We start from the raw sequence: 23082 nt of genomic DNA on the forward strand, positions 1-23082 counted from the left end.
TAATGATTTCCATTACGCATTGTCTGGCTATATATATATATATATATACCATCCCCTAATCCTCCCCTGCATAATCATAATGAACGTTTTATATCTAGAAACTCAACTTGAGAACAACCATGGTTTTAATGTGATTCAGTTATCTCCAGACTTGTCTTATAATGTTGAGAAAACACTTACCAAGTCTACTGTCAGAATGACCTATTTAAGTACATTTCACAGCAACAGAACCATAATTATAGTCAATTGAACCAAATGTTTTCCATTTCCAAGAACAACAGGAATCAGTTAATTTGAGAAATTTCAACCATGATTATGTGTTACATAATATCTATATTAATGATATACTAAAATAAAACCAATTTTCCCTCAGACAACAGGAGTACAACGTGTCTCAGTTACCGCGGCAACCCCAACTTATAGATAAATTCCTGAAATCTTAAATCTCTTCTGAATTCTGATCTGTTCCATACACATTCTTCAGGACCTATTTACACAAGGGCTTTTTCAAACATAAAGTATCCTTGTGCACTTAAAAACTCCACCCTCCTCCACCTCTATCAATGTTAGACTATTACAATACAATTGACACTTTTCAACTCCTATTATTTTTGCCTTGAATTTTACATTATTTTCCTTTTCCTCAGACCTGTATCTTTTTTGCATATTTATTTTAACTGATATGAAACTTGCTTGGCATTAGTATACCCTAATCTACAGACAGTTGGTGAAATAATGGCTTATGTAAAACATGAATATTTGAGCATGTCGACTTGTTGAAAGATGCCTCTTAAAACCGAAAATGAGCAATATATATATTTTAAACAAACAATTACCATTCCTTTCTGCACTGTATTCATTTCGTGTCGAACAGCCTACACAACTAAACAGTAATAGTTGTTAACAGGACATTGTGAATTTGGGCAAATATTGGGAGAATCTGAGTGTATGTATCTCTTACAGCAACAAGTAGTTCATTTCCTAATGCAGTTCCTATGGCCTTGGGCGTAAATCTCTCAGCTCTTTCTTATGTACAAGGAAGAAAATCAGACACCAAAAGGAGCATTTAAAGTGAAATTTAAAACCAAAATTTGAAATTCATTAAAGTGTTTCTATCATATCAAGTTATATATTTATATCTAGAAATCTTCTCTCGGAGAAGTTCCAAAGAATTCAAAAGAATTTAGATTCAAATATTTCAAAGCAGTTTCGTTTAAATTCAATCAATATGAGAATTAGCACAGTAAGCCTACAATTATTGCTCTTTCCACTATTGCCTAACTCCTAATGGCATGGAATTCATCTAATGTTGTTAACAGTCGACGTAATATTCCACACAGACTTGTAGAAAATCTCACGTCAGATTCCGAGGGAGCAGCAGCATTAACCGAATAGCCTGGGGGGAAATATTAAATGTTTTAGTTTCACAATTAGGACAGCAGCAACAATCCTTCAAGTATCCAGCTCCTAACATGGTTTCCTCTCAGTTAACCCATGGATTAGGCAATCCTCTGGAAATGGCGTACTTTGCAATGCAACATAGAGGAGGTAGAGGACCTAGAGGGGAACCTATTCTCACCAGAAACAATATCTAAAATTTCTGACATATTTCTTTTTACCAGCCAAGCAGTCCTAAATTTCAGTCATCAACTAACAGATTTACAGTACTTTAATATGGTCCTTCCATTTGTTATATCATGCCTAAACTTCTAATATTGACAACTGGAATACCAACTTAAATGAATGATCAAGGCAGATAACTCTTTTGAAGGTTGATAACTGATCAAGGTAGATAACTATGTAGAAGGCTAATAAACGATCAAGGTAGATAACTCTGTGGAAGTCTGATAACTGACTAAGGTAGAAAACCTGTTGATGGGTGTATACCTGATCAAGAAAGATAACTCTGTTGACAATTGGGAACTTTTCAAGTTAAGTCTGTAGAAGGTAAATAACTGATCAAGGTAGATAACTCTTTTGTAAAGGTTGATAATTGATCAATGCTTACTTTGATCAAAATAGATCACTTCATTCCTGACTACTATTTAAAGTAGCTAACTCTTAAGGTGAAGACAAATTTTTAATTTAACATCACCATTCATCATAATTCTTGATTAAGCATTTGCGAAAACAAAGATCGCACATCTCCTGCATTTGTGTAGTTTTCAACACATTACATCCAAGCAAATTCAGTTTAACATAAGGAAAGAATATGACTTTACAGATCTAACTATTGAGTCATCAAAATTTCTCATAAATTTCAATTCAAAAAAGAGAAATCGGATAAATTTAAAACATCTGACATTTTAACTTTTTTAGTCATTTAGTTGCCTATTTGCATCAGCAAAGCAATGTTGCGATTGAGATTAGTTTCCCTACAAAATAAATGCCCATAATGATTAGAGTTGAGACTCCTACAGTGACAGGTTCACCCATTACGTGGCTCGATCTATCCCCTCCTCCCCCTCTCCTTCCCTACCCAAAACCCTTCACTAGCTACAGGTTTACCATCTTTATGTATCTCTCCTAGGCCTGGCAATTGTGGTTTTTGATGCTGAAACGTCAGATTGTAGTCAAACAAAAATCCATCAAACTCTTTTTACTACCTCTTAAATATATGTTTTTCTAAAATATGTTTTCAATAACATTTTCGAAAGCGAAGATTTTCACAAACATTTCTTTTCCTTCTCTTTTTTATATCTTTCCATAAAATTATAGAAACAACAAATTTATCAGTTTAGGTGTACAGTATGTAACCTTTAAATCTGGCCCTTGGTGATGGAAGCTATTGTAGTCAATCTTAACATACATTAAACATGTACAGCTGTCTCCAGTATACTAACACTATGTATACAAACCTCTCCCAGATAATACTTGTGTAAGTAACATTAATATGCAAGTGTTCATCAGATAATTCCCATCCACGATGATTTTGATAAAAACTTCTGAAAAAATTATCTAACTATATCCAGGTAAATATTTATCTGTACTTGATGCATGGATACATGTTTGGGGAGAAACGGTCTATCACCACATGTGGTCTAAGGGATGGATAGACAGACACATCAGGGGTGGTGAGTTATAATCTAAAGCTCATCAACATCAAGGGATGAACTCTGAACCCTAGTTGTTCCTCTTGGCCTCACGCCTTCCTGGGTACTAAGGGAGCCAGTAAGGGTATCCAGTATGTGGCAACAATTACTGTGTGCGCTTCGATAATCTATGATAACACCTGTCATATTTATCATCCTTCATTGCCCTATAGTGATAAACCCAGGTAAGGCCCAGGTAAGTCACAGGTAAGTTAAGGTACTACCTGTTTACTGAAACTAGCTACTCATGCTGCGGAATGTCCACCACACCAGAAAATATGACGACACCTTAAATTATCCTACTGTGGTCTGAAGGCTGATTTCCTATATCATCGCACAAAAGACAGATACACATTCCATTAAGGTCACCAATATACTTCACCTTTAATCTTGTCATCCTAATTCCATTTTGATTAGAAAAAGGATGTTCAGGCCAGTACAGTATGATAACAAAAGTCTTCGCTTCATGACATCATCACATCTTCTCAACAAGAAATTCATACAGAAATCCAATGGATAGTTGATAAGGATTGTGATTTCATCCCAGGCATCAAATAGAATTAATCGGAAACCTGATGAATGTCTTTTGTATTTATATATATAAACAGAACAACACAATCAAAGCATGGGTAACATAAACATGCTGGTTTAGAATCTATATCAGATAGTGTTAAGTTTTTTCAAAGGGAAATAATCCATCAGGGTCGAATGCCATGTCTCTCAAAACCTGGAGTGATTAGCCCCCTACAACTTTAGTTTAAGGGGGAGATAAATGGCCCCTCAAGGAGCCCAGTCTGATAAGGCCTATATATATGGATTACATCAGTGCTACATGCAAAATACACATTTATCAATATCACCGAGTCGGATGAAACAAGAAGGCAAAACCTGAAGACCTGGTTCCAAAACGGTGGCAAGAAAACATTAACCATCTTACTCTATAAACCCAAACCTAAAATCCTAAAATCGACTTTTGTGCACAAAAAAGTCATAAACTAGCCTCGTAAATGTCAGATTCTGAACAGACTTGGACTTAGAAATGAACATTCATGTGCGGTTTGGTAGTCTCCAAGGGGAGAGAAGCACTAACTTTAAGCAAGCAGTTTAGTGGTGCCTCCCTCTTGTTGTCTGGCACCACTTCTCTCTAGAAATATGTGAAGCTATTCTGATAACACAAAATGAAAGATGACTGAAAATGTCTTCAATGACAAAGTATATCTGATGAACAGAGACACGGACACTAAGTCAAACTTCTGTCAAAGTACAGTATCACAAATCTCCACTAATATTTACTAGAAAAATATCACAATTACAAGCTAGGTACTGTTCAAATGCTGGTTAATCACGAACTTAGAAATACTGCGAAAATTGTTTGTATTTGAACTTGTTTCTGAACATTAATGCTAAAAGGTTATGTCTCAATATAACAGGACTTTGAGTTGACTCTAAGCAAATGATAATGAAGTTAAATAATCTTTTGATCAACAACATCTGAGAAAAATTAATCCAAAATGATGGTAACAGATACAATGTAGTAATCTAACGTTTCTTAATATTTTAAAGTAAGTAAATTTTAATTTAATAACTTCATTTTAATTTAAAGTTAATTTTGGAAAAAAGAAACATAAGCTTTTGTCCTATATCCCTACAATTAGTTGAATAAACTTACCAAAGCTTAGTCCTAATTGAATTTTGAATGAAGTTTTAAGAAAAAAAAATATTCTTAACTTTTTAAAAGCCTCTGTATTGTTGAGAACACACGGGGTCTTGTCAATTAAATACTGTCCTTCCAGGTGTTTCTACATAGAATTATGTTACTGTGTTTCCTGATATAATGACTTTCCTGTTCTTTATAAAATCTTTAGTCCTTTATAAACTGTCCAGTCATTCTATATTTCAATTTTCCTGTACACTGTATACACTCAATTCCATCAAGTACAGCTAGAATGTCACTCAAAGTCTTTGATGATTTTTCGGATCTACAGAAATTCTAAAGATGAAAAGAAATATCGGTATGAAAGCTAAAACCACAGGTCATGATTAACTTTCCAATGTATAGACTTGGCTCCTACCAAATTACAATTAATCTATCTTACTTCTGACATCTTTTTTTGCTAGCATTACATTACTCCCTTGCGCTTTCTCCTAAAGCTAAATGATTCCTATTTCACTGAGCATGCTAGAATAAGTTCAGAATTTGATACAGTTTAAGCAAGAGACGTGTATCATAACACAACATTCTCTTTCTTGTGATGAGAAAACAAACTTTAATAAAAGAAATTATAACTAGTTTTCAAGAAATTATCTGTGAACACATCAATTATAAACATTAAAAACGTACATTAAGTGGGCACCTAGTACTGAACTATCTCCCAGGATTAATCAATAGCATTAAGCTATTATTCCAAGATGTGACTGCCAATCCTATCGAAATGACATTCAAAATTAACCTTTTTTGTTTAATCTAGAACTGCTCTACTTTTTCCTGGCATCAATTCATGTATATCTGATAAATGTTTAAGGAAGTTATATACGAAAACGACTTGCTTAGTTTCCCTAAAATGTATTTCCGAGACAAAATTAGTGGAGCGACAAGTGATTGCAGAGGTTTTACGTGTGCTGTGAACATAAACTTGTTGTTGATCACTGCGTCGTCAGCCTCTCTGTAATTCATATGCTAATTCATACTCTGAAATTAAACAGGAAGGGGACAACTCCATAAAACGGGTCCCTAATGACGACCAATGCACACTGGTCATAAATCCCAGGAAGGAAATTGCCTGACCTTGCGGAGGCATTTTGCAGTGGTCAGTAACTAAGGTGATCAACAGTCCAGTCCTACGGGAGATGTAAAACCTCGTATAGTCATTGATCCCACGTCAATAACATGACTGGTGACACCAATGGTGTTATTGGGGACACCGAGCCTGCTGGTCTATAACTCCAAGATTCTGACCTCCTGACCTGTGACCTCCACCACTGACCATAAAATAAGCCGATGACCTTGGTTTATGCATTGATGTTTCTATAATTAGATTAGTTGTACTCTTGTTACCAATGCATAATAAAACCGGTTTTTTTTTATAGCTTGGGATCTATCCAAGAATTCCTATTCCATGAGAAAATAAGATTCTGATATCATGGTTACTTGATGTTTTGGATAATTTGACAATCAGACCATTCTTTTATGACTTGGTTGACATAATTACAAGTAACAGAGTCAATCCATACTACTTAACTAAAGCCCATACTGGATCCTAGTCGGTAATGAGTTATTCTGAGTTTAATCATAACTACAACTATTTCATTGGGACAATACCGCAGACTAATTACACGAGCAAAAAATTTGTGTAGCAGAAGCAGAAAATAAACTCTAATAAATGTGTGTTAACATCTCCGTCTACGGCACAGATTCACTGCATCATTTGATAGCGACTTTATGATATCAATGAAAAAAATTAATTAACTGTAAAACTTAAGCCCATTCTTGTAGAAACAGAAAAAGAAATGCTAAGGGAGCTTATGAAGAAGAAAATTTTTCCATCATAGAAAAGTTTCTTTGCCCTTTTTTTTTTAATTTCACAACACATCAGATTATTTCCTCTAGGTACAGATTCTTCAGATATTTTATAGCCAGTATCTGATATCAATGTAAAAATATTTATTACTTTCTTGTAGGTTAAAGTCGACTGGAAAAAGAAACTCCAAGGGAGCACATGAAAAGCAATTTTTCTTTCATAAAACATCACTTCCTTTTTTTTTTAATTTCACAACACATCAGATTATTTGCTCAAACAGCTATAAAGATGTTTTTGAAAATTGACCTCACAACCCATGATCCCACAAAATAACCAACACGTGACGTGATTTGTCATTAAATCTTCTGACACAAGACAAATACAATTATAATGAGATGGAATTTGCACCTTCTGATAGCGGGTTGGTTTTACCACATACCGACCCCAGCGTACAAATAAAGTTATGATAGATACACTAAAATTTGTGATCAATGGAATATTTATTTCTGACAATAACAATTTCTCATTCAATATTTTTTTCATTTTGTGTTCATGTCAGCTTTCATTCCTTAATTTGTTACACAACCATTGTTTATGCTTGACAACTTTAGTAATCAACTGCATTTTCGAATTTACTGAATGATCCGTGATAGATTTTAGCTACCAAAGATTTCTATCTGTCCATAGCAGCCGTGCTATGTAGGCATTGCCGGAGGTGAGGGGGTGTTCACCTCATAGTAACAATGTGAAAATCTTATGATTCTGAATGAATGGTTTATCTCACAGGCTCAGGAAAAAAGGACTGATTTTATAAATCATCATTTAATGGGCGGTTGGGTTGGTCTTATCTCGGCTATGTCGTGCAATAGAGAAACAACAGTACTCTCCTGGTCGTAAGGCTGTCTAATCTGGCCCATTGGGAATTTATCCTTTTTAACAAATAAAAACATTGAACTTTTCAATAAAACAGAATTCTAAGTAGAACTATGCACAAAATTTAAATTTCTTTTACAGAATTTCCTGTAAATTATAATAACATAATTTGAATAAAAAAACACTAATTAAAAATTATTTCTGAGGTATGAAAATGGAGTTTAAGTTCACAATAATTAATTTCATTGATCGTTCACTACAAAAGGAGAAGGACGCTATTTATGGAACACATTGTGTGTATAATGTTTGGTAACACATGGCTATCCATGGCCAAAATGTTGACCTCACCCAAATAAATGAATCATTGATTGTCAATAGCCGAGGTACATAAGCTCGAAAACAATCAAAAGGAGACAAAAGCAAATGGCTTCCAGGAGAATTTGGGTCCTAGTAGTCTTCGCCCTACAATAGGTCACCTGTGCTGGAAGCCCTAAGATTGGTCTCCAGTGTATACATTTCATTACCCCACAAAACAATATTGGTGCCCAGTCTTTATCCTTTTTGTCAACAAAATCCCTGCCACCCCTCTAGGACTAGACTGACATGAAACCTTCAAAGTATTCAACACTGTGATTGGTCAATAGATGAACAAAAAGTATTCAAATGTTTCTTTTCAAATTTTAAATCCTTAATATTTCTGGAATGAAAACAACCACACAAATGTGTTAGAAAATTGAACCCCTTTGAAAAATGGAGTCTAGCCGATAGGTCGGAAAACAATGAACAGCGTAAATATACCTTGCAATATGATTGGAGTATTTTAAATGTATTATGAAAGAGTCTACATTCACACCTGATACTGTGTATAAACTGTTACACGGATCCCTGTTACTGGATACAGAGGTAAATACATTAGCGGCCATGTTTGATCAGCCGACCTTTTATAGCTACACTTCAGTTGTCTGGACGAGGACAACGAGTGACAAGACCAAACACTTATGTCCATGGCAACAAGGACAGATTGACCAACAGATAATGACCAATAAACTGAGTGACAGTAAGAGAAGTTGTGGACAGGAGCTAAAGCGCTTCCCCTCCCCCCCAACCATCCCCTCCCCCCAAAAAAAACATTAAACAGTGTAAAAGTGTTATCAATTTGTTTTGATCATAATAAATTATGATCACATTGGTACCTTTCACCTTATGCTTCTGATTAAAGTTGTTATCTCCCTTGTTTTTTTGTGATAGGGGTCATCTCTCTTGTTTGTTATTTCCCTTACTTGTGATAGAAATTGAGTTATTTCCCTTGCTGGTGGTAGGAGTTAATTTACCTCTTTTGTGGGAGATGATTTATCTCCCCTAATTGCAATTACACAAACATATGATCCAGGCACAGTATAAATTCACAGTGCTCAAATTACCTCCCTTTCTAGCCCATGGATTCTCTACAAATCCTCCCTATTATTAAATCAACTCAGTAGTGTTTCCTGTTGTAAAAACATTTCTGTAACTTGATATGAAAAATAACTTGATCTACTCTTATTCCATAAATGCCAATTGGTGATCCTGGTAATGGGACTACCTTGGAGACAGAAGCCTTAAATATCACTGATTCTGTAACATACAATCCTACCAATGATGAATACAGTATAGCAAGCTTGTTGGAACATCTTTCACAAATGATGCTTAGTTTCTGTTCATTTTTTTTTTTTTTTTTTACAAAACAATCAATTTGAATTGGTATAATGATAAACAATTATATTAATTGTTAAAATATAAGCTTTTTACAATACATAGCATGTATCACAACATTTTACAAATTTAATGGTTTACATTTTCACAGTATGTTAATTACTCCTGTAATGTTCTACTGATCAAAAATTGTCAACTCTCTGTCAATTGGTTTTTTTCTTCCCAATAAATTAAAATTCCATCTGTGTTGAGTGTGAAACCATTTTTTTTTCTGTAATGTTTCCTGACTTGGAGATGTCAAGGAGACCAATCTTGGCATGACCCGACAATAATACCATAGTATTTCTTTATTACCAACAAGCATTTAATTTGTTCTTTTTTTTTTATACAAATTCCAGCAGACCTTTGATTAGATAGTACAAAGATATGAGCTGATGTTAATATCCTGTCAATGGAGTCTAAACCCTAACAGCCATATCACAAATTTAATTAATACAGATACCTTGCCATGTTCACAATGAAATTCATCAGTGTTTGAGAAAAAAAAGAGAGAAGGGGGAGGGGGGAGGGGGGCTCCCTAGTGCCCTTCAGAGTGTTATGAATTCCTGGAGCTGTTTCTCAGCAATCTTGTGATCACACTGGTCCAGTAGATGTCCATAATATTTGATATCATTATAACTTATAGAAAACCAAATTCATTCAAAACTAAGAAATCTATTTTAAAAAAAAACAAAAACGAAAGAGAAAAGTCCATATTTAATTTTAAATTTGAGTTATCATAACTGCAGGTGATTTACAACAACTTTGTACAAGGACAAACTCATACTTGTCTAGGTCTGTCATTGACATCTGCTGAGATTCAGGGCTGATCTCAACCAGAATGAGAACAGCGACTGAAGGGACCAATGACACATGAACAGGAGCTGTCACCAACCCCTGGGCGGCAAGCTTTGGTGTGAATTTGTCCAAAGTTGAAGCCCGATTTTGTCATTACGGAGGTTTAATTATTTATCTTCCAGAAAACAACTTGCTATTTTCTCAATAAAGGCAAATGTGCCTAATGAAATTTTAACCATGGGTATGATTAATAGTATGAATCTTGCCCAACTTTAATGTTAATTTAGCACAGACCCATTTACAGTTGGGATAATAGTGATATGCCTCCAGCTTATTTAGTCTTTCTTTCCAAAATTCTAAGGTCATATTTTTCCTCTAGTCATTCCTGCAGGTCAAAACTGCATTCTGGTTGAAATAATAAACTATATTAGTGTGTTTCTCACATCAAATTATTTCTACCGTATTTCCGTTTAGATTCTGGAAGATTGTCACTATCTCATCTGTTGACCTTTCTTATTTTTACATAAAAATAACAAATGTTTTGCTTCAGTGAACAAGCTTTCAGGTGTAATATTATATTTTTTTCTAAAATATTTTAAAAGAATGAATTTAACTGATTCTTGAACCTTTTAAAATTTCTTTTCAAATTGTCATAGAGAATCAGTACTTAAACATGTTAAGGTTATACTTTCAAAAACTTTAAAATTCTAGCACTGAAGTTGAGAACTGCAGAAGAACACGTCACCATTATCTAAATACACATATATCTTATTGTATATATGATGAATCAGAAAAATAATGGAAGAAGTTGGCGTTGGAAATACAAGCATGCCACTAAGATTTCCAGTAAAACATATCAATATCTATGAAATCATAACAACTCTTCCTTTCAGCTGTTATTTTAACGGATAAGCATCTCATTCAGATTTGTTTGAAACATTACCAAAATAAACAGGCCTGATAGCAGGGCGAGGTATGAATAGGTATCTGTGTGTAGGTGTGAGAGGGGAACCAGCAGTACCGACAGGTACAATGAGTTGTAGGTTGATATCATGTGTTTATTTTCCATTTTCTGTAGCGATACACCTTTGTGATGCTGACAGATATCATCATCTGTGTGTTTGTTTCTCAGGACTGGCATATGTGTGAACATATAAAATCTATTTTGGATACTAACCACAGGTATTGACCTGACAAATCTTCCCACTATGTATCAGTCGGTAAATCAAGATTTAAAAATAAAATCTGCTCTCAACATTCCAAAGATCCACACTAATTTAGAATTACAGTTCTAACATTGATTTTCAAGAATATTAACAAGGTTTGTCAAAGTCTAAGAAACTCTTGAAGCAGATGAAAGAATTACTATACTAAGTGAGAAAGATGATTGCAGATGGCTGTATAGTAATTCTATTTATGTAGGTGAAGAAAGAATTCCAGTAAATCTTGTTTGAAAATCAATAGATATAATTTCAAAAATTCAAATTAATCATATTAACATTACCAAGGATGTTGAAAAAAAAATGAATTGTATAGCTCTCTAAATCAGGCGAAATGAATAAAAATAACTACTTTCTGTGTGAAAAGGAATGTCAAACAAGAAAAATATAAATAATGGAAAAATCTATTTTCCATATTTGAAATTTATAAAAGAGAACTGTCATGTAATATTTTACATGGCTCTGGGACACAAAGTCTATGCTTAGATGTTTCATGTCAGGAGTTAACTGTACACAAAGACACAGAAAATGAAATGTATACATTTCCACAAGGTTTCCTGAACAATGGTCTGAAACTTATTGATGATCTTAGTTATGGTTCGACCTCTCCTATACGGCATGAAAGGAAGTTTTCTGCTGTGTTTCATTTATATTTTCTTGTATATCTAAAATCAATTAATCAAATAGTGTTTTTTTCTTCTTTGACATCAATTTATTGTGAACTGTTAGACAGACAAACAACACTGTGTTTGGGTTCCCTGTGGTCCTGTGGGTCTATTATAGCTCTACAAAGGTTCTGCGTGGATGGATGGTCGTTTATCCCACAGATTTATATGGAAGTGGCTGTGAATCAAAAACTGACCGTAGCTGTGTTGTGTCTTAATGTCCTGTTTGCATCTTTATATTGACCTCTTCAGGCGTGAAATATGTATCACAAGTGACTACTTACGTCCGGCCCACACAAAGGACATGAAACCACCGGCACTTATTTTCTATCACTCAGCATGGTTGCCAAGCAACATATGTGGAAAACTATTGTGTGTCTTGCAAATCTTTCACACAAAATTTCATTCCACATGAATTAACAAATATCATTACACTTGGTCCCAATTTCCTCGATTCTAAGCAGGCTATTTAATATTTACAATATGATTGAGCCTGTTTGGATTCATTCTTAAAACCATGAAACTGTTGACCAATTTAAGTGAACACAGAATTAAACATTGTAACTGATGTTAATAAGCAGAATGAAAGAACGAAGGGATTACAAACATCTGCGGCCATGATAAATATTAAAGTCACCATGAAAACTGGCTTGAAATTAAATCCAGGATTAGTAGATATGGTGATCTTTGCCTTTAAAGATGCACAGCTGGACATCCCATGGTCAAACTGACCATTCAAGTGTAATATAGGGGTTTAGCAGAAAGTTTCCTATAAAAACAATCACATCAGATTCTGGAAGTAAAAGATTCGATATGCTTAAAATCCTCATCCAATATTGAAATATATTGAAAGATTTCTTAATTTTCATGTATACTTAATCAAATATTGCTTCATTAAAATATTTATCAAGCAATGATTTTAATTGGGTTTAATATTCTTTTTTTCCTATATCCCTTTTGCAAGAAAAACTTGTGTAACCATATATAGTTAAGCTAGAATTACCTTTGCTATTATTAACAAATTTAATCCCTTGTATCATATTTTGTTTGATTTGTTTCAAATCCTTCGGATTTTTTCATCACAGATAAATGATTCTCTTGAAACATGTTTACATGATCCTATATTAAATAAACTAGGAACATGTCTAATTTTAATCTCCTGAGAAAACTTTTTAATTTCACATTAAGATGGAATTTTTTTAGAGTTTGGGTCCTATTGGCATAGTTTGCCTCTCTGGGGAAAAAAACCATCAGGGTATGTACCTCAGAATCAAATGATTACTAGCCTAACAAAGAATACAGGCAGAGTGACTGACATTTGTGGTTCCTTAAAGAATGAGAGACTAGACTTTCACTTTTGATGGAACTCACAATTTGCATGGCACAAGCGGCTGTTTTATCGTACAGCACAAACATTACAGCCATCTTGGGAACATTCAAGCTATTTTTTGTGTGTGATTATTCTGTGTTATAGTACAACCCCATGGTTGTGTCAATATTTGTATGGCAAGTTCACAAGTGACCTCAGACCCAGGTACCATCGTAAACCACCTTACAAAAGGGTTCACAAAATTAGTTGTTGATATTACTATGTCTGTTGGATAAAAATTCCCCCTCATTTTCTAAATCAGCATTGTTGTCAGAGCGATGTAAAGGACTGCTCTACTAAAAGATTGTCAAAAAAACCATCAAAGTAACTTTTTACGATTCACTTTTTGTTCAAGGACATAAAACTAAAAAAAATTTGAAGCAAAAAAATACATGTACACAACTTGTTAGTTTCCGTTTTCTCCCCTCCCCAATTACAAGAACCTGATACCAAAAAGAACCTGCTTGACTTATGGCCTATTTGTGACATTAAAAGTTAAATGATTGATTACAATGCTGGTGTTAAGTTCAATTTTTTACAATTTTATTTGCCAATATTTGGATCAAGTCCATCAGTGGTAATAGGAACAAGAATAAAAGATCAATTAGTTAAAATTCTCCTCCGTGACAATTAAATGCTGGAGTCTGTTTTTAACATTAGATCATTTCACCGACAGCAAACAGTATGGCCTTTAATGGCTGTTGAAAATCACATGTTGACGGCAATTGAAATAGTTTAAAATGAAACAAGATATTACTACACATTACATGGGAAGTTCATGAGTAGGTCACATCACATCTGCTCTGAAGTTACCGAGTACAATGACGCTGGATGTGGATATTCACCATACTTATATTTTCTGTATACCATATTTATTCCACAATAAACCCAAGGGGCCAACTGACCTTATTTTAATCGAAGACAGGGATCAGGTATTTTACTGTAAAATGGAGCTGCATTGGTTTTTCAGTTTCTTGAACAGATAAATACATAGAATGACTCACAACTGGATAAATACACTGTATTCAATAAAAACCCTGATAACTGGCTGTTGTTTATATTATACACATGTTCTCAATTTAGGCAAATCTATTTAAAAATTATTTGTTTTAAAATCAAACAATCTTTTTGACAATTATAAAATGTTTTAGTTTTCATCTCTTTATGATTTCAGTAATTATAGTGCTCAATTATAATATTGCATCTACAATATTTTTTGTCCGTCTTTTGACATGAAATAATTGACGTATGGTTTTAATATTATAAGCATCTGTGTTATTTTGAGATAATACAATCGTATAACATGATGTTGGAATCTTTGTAATGAAATATAAACAATTTTCTATAAAATAAATGATCCCTTCCCAATGGAACTCAATTACTGACAGCTCCCCCAGTGTATATATATATTTATCTTCCCATACAGACCAAATCATGTAGAAGAACTTACCTACAAGTATTGACACGGGCTTCAATTATCACCAGGAGGGGGAACCCATTTTATTCTCAAGTACATTTTTATTTTCTTAGCATTACATCGTAAAGAGGACATATTTTCTTTCCATTAGGTGACAATTCAGGGTACGGGTGTCGCACACAAAGCCAGAGACCTAAGCAAACACTTCTCAACTCTGGGTACAATGCCCCACCAATATCTCCGTGTTGATGTTTCTACTTAGTGGGCTCACTGTGGATAGATTTAAATATACTCCTTCTATAGCTCCGATGACAGAGGCCATTGTCAACCGTATCAAAATATGTCTCATCAATTTCGGTTTCAATTTTCACCATGAAGCTGAAAAATATCTCCACATGTTATCAAAAAGCCATACTTCATTGTAGGACAATCTCTTGATTCAACTCTGAAAATGGATTTCCTTTTGTGTGGTAATCTTTCCTAAACTTAGAAAAGAGCTTTCTTATTGTTCAACAATCTTGACTAAGGTCAGGTATGATAAAACATTCAGCAAGTTTGGTCAGCAGACATTACCGGGTTGTCACAAATAGTCACAGCCAGCCCACCATCGACCTGGGGTCGTCCCCAAACCGTCCCTAGTCAGTAAACGGTATTATGTGCCGTGAGTCTGTAAACGGGTGTTTCTTGTAACCTGTAATTACCCCATCTATAGTCTACTATACAACTTTTGTCCTACAGACATTTTAACGATGTTGTACTTGAACTGTACCTTAGTTGGCCCACCTTTATATTCGACTCTGTTCAGACTGTCCATGGGATACCTGTTTACTGCTTTTCACCTGTAATGACTTAAACGGCCCAATACAGATCAACACTTTTTATGGCTGCAATTCACTTATGAATATCAATCCCACTAAAAGTTTGAAATTAAGAACCATGAATTTTTTCCTTTGTTGACAAGTTGCAGTAACTTTTTTTTCATAAAATCAGGACATTTTACTTGTTTATGAATACACCGTGTTGTATTAAATAGGGCAACAAAAGTTTATTTTTTATATGATATCAAAAAGAAAAATAATACAGAAATGAAAAAACCATCTTCTTCTTTATTGAATTTTGCAAAATCAGAAAAATACTTCAAAAGGGCGATGTTTCAATCAAATATTAACGTATGTCATCTCTCAGACTAAATATCATTCATCCGTAACATCATATGTTAAATAAATTTTGAAATATGGAAATGTTTTTTGTCTGCATATAAATACTAAGTGTCTATATCAGCAGAAACATCAGAGTATAACCACACTTAAAATTTGTTCTTTCCATTTTATATTGTTGTGTTTACAAAATGCATCGGACAACATAGACACATGCCACTGAAGCATGTAATACCATCAGTATTGCTAACCACATCACTTATCACTACAATCAAACCTTTTATCTATTTCTTTTTTTTATTACTTTTTACAACTTTTTAGAACATCTACGGTAATTTTTTTAATACCAATGATGTAGAGTTGTCACCTAGGCAGAACCAATACTTCAGCATTCGTTGTATAATTGTGGGTAAACTTGACAAATCTACTTCACTAAGGTAGTCACTAGTTAAACTTTCAACTACCCGTCACCCTTTACCACTTATACACTCTGACGTAATGTCCTACAAATTTAAGTTTTCTACACATGTCAGTAAAAGGAACATTCTCCCCACTTGAACACAGATTTGTCAATTTGTTTAAATTCCTCGACTTGAAATTTTTTTGATGCATTGCAGTCTGTCAATTTATAATCACAGTAAGTATGAATAAAGGCCTTCAACATGATACCAAGAAAATCCCGATTACAAATACTTCTTTCACAATCAACATGCGAGGAGATGGGTCACAATGATGTCACTGCCATTCACAATCAAATACAAGGTTGTAATTTGAAATCCTGGTTATCAATATTAATCTAAACCCTTGAAATAATATCCATGAAGTAACATTGTAGATACAAATAAATTTAATATGACCGTTCTAGTAAATTCTATGGACGACTTCTTCGTGTTAAATAGATTTGGCCCGATTTAGCCTATTTTTCGTACTTTTTTATATCATTTTTTCCCCTGACATAATCAAATTTAGTATTTCAATCAATGAATTTAAACATTTACTTTATTTCTAAACAATAGGACTGCATAGCCGATAAATGAACACATGAAAATGCAAATTTTGATTTGATTTGACAATACCTGAATTTTTTCTCATACAAGCTTAAGTTCTATGTATTAAATCTTTCAACTAAATATCATAGAGAATTCAGAATTCAAATAAAGAATTTCTGGAAAAATACAAGCTATTCAGCAATTTCTCAACTTCAACTTGAATCCACCACCAATATTAATATTTCTTTTATCCTTTGTTAGAAAATCAATTGGTGAAATTTTCCATGGCAGAATAATACATATATTTTATAAAGGGATTGAATTGTCCTGCTGTGAGATTGTATTTGTTGACACCGTCTCTTCCACTCTGTCAACACAGCCAGTTTTTCACTTTACCACAAGAAGTGTATACCCAAAGATGTACTGACTAATACATTGGCCACTGAAAACTATCCACACAGAAATTACTCAAGATTCTTAAATCTTACTTTCACACAAACAATACACTAGCACAAATAATATCTGGTTTCAATATTACACAACAAGCAGCAGTATAATTTATGTACACTGATGGTACTTGAAAATTTTTTTTTTTTTTTAAATTTTAAAGATTGAGTTTTAGACCTTCACAAATATTAAGGCAGAATGCCAGTGGTTAAGTGGCGTCGTTTCGTTCTACAGGATTTAAAATATTAAGTTATCAAAGAAACCAACAAAGCACTTTTACAGGAAAGACACTCCATGAAAAGAAATATTTTTTCGGTATATTTTAAAGTGTTTGATTAAGAAGATTTAATTTGCTTGTTGAGGATTAATTATCATGGGAAATATATTTGCGCTTAAATTTTCATTTTCTCTGCACAGTTGAAGTATGAAAGACATGTTTCAATGGTGCTTGTATTGAACAAATATTGAAATCAATGTCACAACATGGTGTTCAAATCATAATCATCCAGCACAATGACCCGCTCAAGTAAACTCTGAGCCACTCGATGACGTCCGCATAGCATGATTGGTGTAATGTGGACATTACTATGGAAACAGTGGCATTGGTGGTCATGGCAATCTTGAAATAAGATTATGGTCAGCATTTTTGTGTTTTCATACTGTTTAATAACCTAGCCACAAATTACACTGACAAGATCATAATTCTTGTGGTTATTGATCCGAGCTTAGTAGATAACACACACAAATATATAAGGTTTCAGAATCTCCTTAAACACGGCTAAAAAAACGGATGTAACTTTTGAAGAATGCATTTCATTTACAAAAAATAAGTAGATATTCATGATTTATTAGAAGCTATAATTCCCAAAAGATGTGTTCAGTGACTACCAACAGACCATGTAAAGAAGCAGCCTTACCCTACTCTCAATAGGATCATCTTACTCCCAATAGATCTTGTATCAATTTACCTTACTGTGCATACAACATAGAAAGTAAAGATATTGGGTTACCTTATTTCCAATAGACCATGTCAAGTATTCCCTAAGTAAATTAATACTGACTGCCATATTCCTTAAGGTTAACGTAAAGGAATACCTTATTCCCAAATGACATCAAGGACTGACTTATTCCTTAAGGTGAAGATATTAGGAATACCTTATTCCCAAAAGACCATGTTAAGATAGATGTTACGTAATGACTTATCCACAAAATACAATGCTAAGGTGCATGACCCTATAACCATAATTTGCCGGTCTGATTTATCTTAAATCATCTGGACCTCAGAAAACACTCTTTCAAATGAAATATTTTGTGATCTCTGGCCTTGAGTGTCATCCCCCAAGGACAATGTGTGGCGCCGCCATCATCAATTACACAACGACAGTACAATGTTGTCACAGAGAGTCAACTGGACGACATCCATTTACCAGCAGATCCTTCTATATATTCACACAACTGTCTAAACCTCATTTTTTACCAATTTTCATCGACAGGATTACACAGGTCCATGATCCTTTCACATATAATACATTGTCTGGTGTTGCTGGTATTGTCTTTGCCGTGAACTTTTTGAACTGATGCTTCTGAATCTAAAATACTTTTATTCTCTGAAGAACCGACACCCTATAACTATTTTTGTGAAGTTCAATACCCGACCCCCTGTAATGTAAGGGTATTTCATCATTCTACTGCGTGATATATGAAATCTCGTCAAGCACAATCCAAACAAAGCAAATTAGGACAGCCTTTATTACAGAGTGAAATCCCCTGGAAACAGCTGACCAGACACACATTAATCACTTACTTCAAACATTTTACAAAACACATTTTATCTGTGCTTCTATTAGCAATCATACCGTGCATACTAATGTAAAACAGATTTAGGATAATTTGTTTTAGATTTTTCTTTCTCAAATTTTTGATCATTTCCAAATAATAACTGGTCATATTATTATCAATATCTGATAAGCTGTTTTATTCCAGTCCCTTCTCAATTTCATTTTAAAATCAGCTGATAAAATACTAATTTAAGTGCACTTGAGTACATTAAGAAAACTTACCCCATTGTTGGAGCTGTCCTGAGAACCTCCCTTGTATGTTGTCCATTCTAAACGACTGATTTTTGTTGTGTCTAGTAAAACCACTGCAAAAAATAAAGAAAAATACTCATTAAAGCACATCATCAAAATCCATTGTGATGTAGTAACCTATCACAACCATAATCAATAATGGGATTCACTATCTACCTAATTATTCAATTTCACAATTCAATTTTTTTAATTTTTTTTTTTTTGATGTAATGATTTCTTCTATTACTCTGTATGAATCTTTTCTGTTTCTAAATGATTTACATATGTTTTAAGTTGATGTTTTCACTATTTTAAACTTCCATCAAGTCTTTTCCTCATTTTAAAGTTAAATCTTAAATTTCATGTTTATTTTCTTCAAATAAAATTTTTACAAACAGAATAAAATCTTGGCTGAAATTATTCCCTCGTCATAGCCTAACACAAATACCACTGCAATTCTTCACTGTTATTACAACAAATTATTGAATGCACAACTTTAAAATTCATTTTTACTTTTAATTTAGCGAGTGTAAATCAATATCTATACAATGAACTGATATTACATTTAGTACAATAATCCACATTATCTGGCTGACTTTTAAACAAGACTTGGGACGGGGGTTTCCAAGGTCAAGCTGAATGTTTCTTTGGATAGGAAAATTCAATTTAAATTTTAATGTGAGTTTTATAAGTAATTATTAGGTAAGACAGCTTAATGGCACAATATTAAACTAGGGTTATTTTATGGTAAATGTCCTTAAATTTTGATGTCAAATTATAAAATGTGTTTTTCAAGCATTTTACATGAAATATTAAAGTTACTATTTTTTTATCCATCTTCATGGACAGCTTTTAAGGAATGACATTATATACATAAGATACCTCACAAAATACATTAATAATCATTGGTTGCACAAAAAGGATGTCCTATTCATTTGGTGAAAAATGAGGAAATAGCATTAGGATTGCTGAATTTATAAGCAGTTGACCCTGGACTGATCTCAACTATTCATCACTAAGGACATAAAGGTACCGGTGATGTCCAATATTTATCATTTCTACAATGTATCAACATAGTGCTTAAAACCTATCAAATTAAACATTTCATAAATGGAAAATTCTACAGTAAGAAAACCTTCAATGACTGCTCTACAACTCCCAGCGTGTCTATTAATACAAAGCAATAATTTCAAATTATAAAACCATTTCTTCTGGGCCCAAAAGCATTGACAATATTCAACACAAATAAAAAAATACATTTTATGAAATGCAGATGAAATTTTTTTCTATAGAAAGACTTTTAGATAATTTACTAAGAAAAATACTCAAGAATTTTTTTAAGGCAGAGGGCCATTTTTAATTGCCATTATACAATGTACTTTACAAACTTGAAAAAAAAACAGGATATGAGACTAGTAGGAATTAATTCTCCAGCCACAAGGCTTTTGTTGGGAGTAATAGACTATACCATGCTAATGGCTAGCCAACCAGCCCATTGTTAGAATTGGAAGACTCTGCCTTACTAATGACATGTTATCATGCCCATAAAACACTCAAACAGCAAAACATCTGGGTCATCAAAATCAGGGTTAGACACTGTCGGACATTCTGATTGGTCTCTGAACTGGTAAGACATAAGATGATTGGTCTATCCTTGGCCAAGGTATCTAAGACCATATATAACTGCTCAATCGCTGTACATATTAGGTATCAGTTTTCAGAAAATAAGGGGTTAGGGGCAAATCCTAGAGAGGTAGTGGGGTAAAGTAAAGAGGCTGTGTCTCCAGACCCCATCTGGTGACGACTGGTGACAGCATTCCTGTCCCACTAGCCCAGCCGCAACTACCTAGAGAATCTGTAGGATTACTGTTCATTTCCTGTGATATATGCCTTTACCGCCTTTGTTTAGGGAGAGATATCTTGTTACAGAGTACCAGAGAGAAATCAGTGTCTTTTTATATCATTGCCCACGTTACTCTCCAAGTCTCTAGATCATTTGTGTCCCTAACAAACATTGTAAAACCGACAGAACAAGGTTATCGCCAACAAGCCCCTAACAAGGCTATCTTTGCATTCTCTACATCTGCAATAACCCTGATCATTACCTTACAGATTTATCTCCCTTGACACTACAACAAAATATCCCCAAGCTGCCATAGACATTTACAACCTCCTGTTTACAAGTACCCAATAACTAAAAATTATTAGTACCATCAGACGACTCGGAAATAACCCTCTTCAAATGTGAGTGTCACCACTTAAAAATTAGAAGAGAGCATGTTTGACATCCCTTCTCCCATACAAGAAGCTAGGACAATAATTTGGGTTCATTAGTTTTTCCATCGAAAAGTTCAATAACTACTGTCTTTATCCTCCCATGATGGAATTAAAAAAACTACAGACAACTCATTTAACTGTATGTTACAATACGAAAAAATGTTGTTCAATTCCTTCTGCAATTACATGTGCAAAATTACTGTAAACACACTGACACGAAATCTTTAAAATTTTACAAATGAATGGACCTTGAGAGATCTTGGGAAACTAAACCATGAATTAGACAATCTTACTACAACATTGCTGGGATCGTGACCTTGAAACTTTGATGAAGTTATTGATTAATTCATCAATGTCACAACACAAACATTTCATCAGAAATAGAATTCATGAAATATTTTCACAGGCTGTTATTTAACTTTACTTGTACAACATCTTTTTATTCCAATCACCTATTTTACAGTGCCAGTAAATTTGATTAAAAATAACCACTTGTTTTATATCAAACCTTTTCTTAGTTCAACAAATAACTCTACATTAGCTAGACTTAATTTCTTTATTTTTCAGTCACCTATTTTATCATACCAACAAGTTTTATCAAAGACAACCGTTTACCGAGCCTTAAATCAAAACATATATCAGATCTTCAACTTAAAACTCTACATAACGGTGCACCTAAACTCTTATTTAATTCCTGTACAAAAATAAACGGACATTAAAATAGCTGACATAATTATAGATAATACAAGTGGTAGAGGGTTCTATGCACTGTTTACATACCGTGCCAATTGCCCCTCCCCCTCCCTCTCTCATATCGCCTCAACTCAAATCAGGTATTAAAAATCGTTTTAAGAACATAGCAAAGTTAAAATGTTTGAGGAGTGTGTCTGATCTCCACAATGTTTGTGTCGGGTATAGATGACTGTTGTCACGGACAACGTCTCCTTCACTCTGATCACCAAGACAGCTTTAAAGGATATTAAAAATCTTTTTGGAATTATAATGTCACATTAAACGTTTGAAGCCTCTGTCAGATGAGAGCCGTCAAGTTCCAGGTATGATGAAGTTGTCTAGGCCAGGGTCCAATATTATAACGACTATCACCTGTATCTTACCTGTCAACTTACACATACCTAAGGTCTGACTCAACCAAGAACAAAGCAACCGTACAACACTGCATTAATGTTATGCTGTTTTCTATATATAAACGTCAGAAATGAATTCAGTGAATGTTTAAAATAAAAGATGGATTTTAACCCTATCATTAAACATGCCACAGAAATGTTGGGTACCTAGACTTTGTAGGTATCTGGGTGGTACTTTAGGTATAACATATCTACTTCCTAATTACAACACTTAGTCACGATGATATATTTAAATCATTGATCACTACAAACTTCCCCACGTTATCAATGTCCTGTGACATATCAGCAAATATTCAGTACATACATCAACGGAAA

General features: G+C 33.8%; 1 protein-coding gene across 1 annotated transcript in view; it reads right to left on the minus strand.

The window, feature by feature from the left end:
* LOC132555315 (ephrin type-B receptor 1-B-like) overlaps positions 1–23082 on the minus strand; it is a 95973-nt gene that overhangs the window by 67432 nt on the left and 5459 nt on the right. Inside the window, exon 2 of the mRNA XM_060219675.1 lies at positions 19337–19419. Coding sequence (XP_060075658.1) covers positions 19337–19419 — 83 coding nt within the window. The remainder of the gene's footprint in view (positions 1–19336; positions 19420–23082) is intronic.

Source organism: Ylistrum balloti, unplaced genomic scaffold, assembly GCF_031769215.1.
Source record: "Ylistrum balloti isolate Yb309-2 unplaced genomic scaffold, AGI_CSIRO_Ybal_v1 Utg369646, whole genome shotgun sequence".
NCBI lineage: Eukaryota > Metazoa > Mollusca > Bivalvia > Pectinida > Pectinidae > Ylistrum > Ylistrum balloti.